We start from the raw sequence: 3,661 nt of genomic DNA, 5'->3' as shown, positions 1-3,661 counted from the left end.
AACGGAGATGCGGCCATCCTCCACTCCCACCTACCTTCTGAGCCCACAGGAACTTCATCACAGATGCTAAAGGGAGTCCTTTGAACAGAGAACCAAAAAGAGCAAATAACAACTGACCATTAATACACAAGATGACATAACCCAGAAACCACAGCTATAAGACTGTGATGAAGTTCCTGTGTTAAGTCTTAAGTGTTAACTGTCATTTTATCAATAAAACCAGTTCAAAGGTATTCTATGAAATGGGAGCATTGTTTTTATAGACCAGAGTTTGACTTTATTCTGAAGTCAGATGTCTTCATAAAATGTAAGGGGTTTTCTGAAACTTTTAAGTGAAAATGAAAGAGTAGAACAATTTTCCCTTCTCATTTTTATCTAGTATCTTGGAAAAAAATTCATAAAGATCATGGACAACCTTTCCCCAAGGACAACCAACTAGAAGCATTCTACCTCTTTACCTACTCTCAGCAAGCCAGCATATAGTATTGAATATTAGCAAAACAAAGCTACTATAAATGACCTAAAACATTCAAATTCAGTACTGAGCAAACATAATTTTGTCAAGTTACCCTAAACTCCCATGATTACAAAAGTTGTGAGATACCAGAATGTTTTTATGGAAGTTTACTGAGCACAGTTTTCTGGAAGCACTTAGAATAAGCATCTATTTTTCAGTTTAAGTATATTTTTGCCCAGATGTAGGAGGATTGATGTACACGGACTAGTGACTCAACATATGGATGACAGTCTAACCCAATCATTCTATGAAATGCTAAAGCAAAGCACTTTTCTAAAGCTTGGCAAAGAATGGCCTGGCTGCTCGTTTTTATAAATAAAGTTTAAAGGAACAAAGTCACACCCATTCATTTATGTATATTGTTTAGGCTGTTTTTGCTACAACAGCAGAGGTTCAATAGAAATTATATGGTCCACAAAGCCTAATATATTTACTATTTACATTTTATATTTTTTTACAAAAAAGGTTTATTGAAACCTGCTGTAGCCAAGTGATTCAATAAAACCTGTTTCAGACTCACCTCAGGCGTTGTCTTTTTGTATTGGTCACCTCCATCTATCACATTGCTCATGACATTTTCCTTGAGAAGTTCATACTCTTCTGGACTCAGGTAAATAGACTCGAGGGTTTTTCCACACCCCAAACATTGACCACTGTAATTATAATTGTTTATGTTAAATAATGTTCTGCAAAGGAACTTCTTATAAAATTAATAATCCCAACACACAGGAAATTGAAAGGTAATAAAAAAAGAATATTAAAGATGAGGGATCCAGAGCCCATCTAACCTAACAGGTTAGGCTAATATGGCGATTCTTGGGTTGGAGGGGGAGGGGGTATGATCACCTACTGATATCAACTGACCCCAGGGGAAAGGGGTTGGAGTTTGAATTATATAATAGATCTCTGGACATGGAAGTTCCATTGGCTTCCTGGTTGGTGAAGAACATTGATTCACATGGCGGGTGGGAAGGAACACATTTCTTTTAGGGACTGGAAGCTCCACATTGGGAACCCTCCTAGGTGCAAACCTGCACATCTCTTCATTTGTATCTTTTTTGTTGGAATAAAACTATAATTGTAAGAAAAAAAAAATCAAAAATTTTATAATCATCTGTCAGGTAAGGACCCTCAATAGGCGAGTAGTAGTATCAGGTCTCCCACCCCGCTTCCGCTGCAAATATGCTAAGTCATAGTAATGTAACATTGCCGCTATATTAGAATGATGCAATCTTATGTGACACACACTTGGGTACTGTGCCACCATTGTGTACTTAGGCTATAAAAAGAAAAGGGAACTTTCTTAAGCAGCCGCGGAAGCAGCAGCAGCAGTGTCCTGCAAGATGCTGTGTGAATAAAAGGTATGTCTCAAGTACCCCTGGCTCCATCATTCTTCTTCTGTCTGCCCCAATCTAGAGTGAATCTTCCAGGCATCGAACGCCTGCAGTACAACTGGCATAGTCTGCAGAATTCGTTGCAGAAAGGTATGGAATCCCCAGAGGAACCCACTGTCCCCTGTGAGCCCCTCACAAGCATGTGGTATTTGGTGGTGGAGGTGTTACTGCTTGGGCGCCTCCCCAGGAATGGCCAGGGATGGACGGTACCCCAGCGGCAGTGGAAAGAGCCCTGCATGTGGTGGAGAAGTCTTTAGAAAAGTGCCCTAGCAGCAGCTGGGGCTGTGGGTTGGGTTTTCCTAACCACCCTGCATGCTGAGACTGAGAAGGAACTGACACTAACTGCACAGCTTCGGGATCATGAAGAGGAAGCTGCATCATTGCAGCAGCAAAAGGAGGCATTACAGGTGACAAAGCCTGTCCTGGAAGAAAATAGGGCCAATACTGGCTCCTCTGGGGAAGAGGAGGTGGAAGGTTCAGGAAGGCTTGTCTTCCAGGCAGTTACTAAGAAAATGAAATCCCAGCAACCCATGGCAGCAGGAGGACAATCCGCTGGCCCTGCCCAAATGACGGAATTTACTACATATTATCCCTATACCCGGGCAGAATTAAAGGACCTGGGAAAGCAGTTCAGGCAGCATTCCGCTAAGCTGCTGCCTGCCTGGTTGCTACAATTACGGGACGGAGGGGTGGATGGCGTAGTGTGTACCAGATGTGAAATGGAGAAGTTGGCATCAGTAATAGTGAACCCCTCCCTGTGCCAGTGCTTGCAAAACAGTACCTGCCACGCTCGGCGTGGCAGTAACCTTAACGGACTGGATCATAGCCACTATGAGAATAGTGTGGGAGGATATAAGCAATCTGCCAGGCATAATGAGCAAATGGCAGTCATATACAGAATTAGTGCAAGTACTCCGGGAGCTAGGTATATGAGGCAGATAATTTTCAACTTAAATACACATGGCCCTGATGAGGAGCACTTTACAGGAGGCATGCAAGACTTAATACTGCAGAATGCCCGCTCAGCATCATTTGGTTCCTTAATGGCCATATTGAGTCCCTGTATGTTGGGCGCCCAGCTGATGAGGTAACTACAATGGCTGCCAGCCTAGGAGAAACAGAGAACTGTCAGAGTGTAAAGCGGGTACATGCACCTGCCCAACAAAAATGTGGTGCACCTAAGGGGACCAAGACAATAAAGGTCACCCATGCCCAAATGTGGATGGACCTCCTGGCAGCCAGAGTCAATCAAGAAAAGACAGACAGACAGCCAAGTGCCCAGCTACTGTAACTGTGGCAGCAGCTATAGGAGGAACAAAGGTTCACGAAACAGGCAGGACACACCTAAAAGGGCCCTGTACAGACCAGAGATGTGTGACTGGAGGATTATATGGCTGAAATGAAAGGGTCAGCAGAGGCTCTCTTTTCCTTTGAATAGGCCCAAGGCCAAGGCACCCATCTTGAAGGGACAGGTGGGGCTTGGGGGCTCCATGTGGAAGTTGCCATACATTGGTCCTCCTCCAATGTACAGGAACCCTGACTGGTTCGCCGGCCCACCCTTGTACATTGACAGCCATGGTGGAGGCCAGAATGTAAAAGCGAAGGCAATCACTGTAACCTTGGTCATAGGATGGTGCCTGAGGAATACAAAGTCTATGTATCCTCAATTCCTGAATATATATTAGGGATAAACGTGTTGCAAGGCTTGTGGCTGAAAACTACCGCAGGAGTATTTAGGTTGCGGGTGTAG

At 43.9% G+C, this 3,661-nt stretch overlaps 1 protein-coding gene across 1 annotated transcript in view; it reads right to left on the bottom strand.

Annotated features, from left to right (window-relative positions):
• Positions 1-3,661, bottom strand: part of PRORP (protein only RNase P catalytic subunit) — a 239,271-nt gene that overhangs the window by 227,404 nt on the left and 8,206 nt on the right. Inside the window, exon 3 of the mRNA XM_007938546.2 lies at positions 1,038-1,170. Within this exon, the coding sequence (XP_007936737.1) occupies positions 1,038-1,170 (133 nt within the window). The remainder of the gene's footprint in view (positions 1-1,037; positions 1,171-3,661) is intronic.

This window comes from Orycteropus afer, unplaced genomic scaffold (genome assembly GCF_000298275.1).
Source record: "Orycteropus afer afer isolate SDZICR_OR568_19922 unplaced genomic scaffold, OryAfe1.0 scaffold00051, whole genome shotgun sequence".
Taxonomy (NCBI): Eukaryota; Metazoa; Chordata; class Mammalia; order Tubulidentata; family Orycteropodidae; genus Orycteropus; species Orycteropus afer.
The sequence above is the reverse complement of the archived record's forward strand: the minus strand, read 5'-3'. Positions and strand labels throughout refer to the sequence as shown.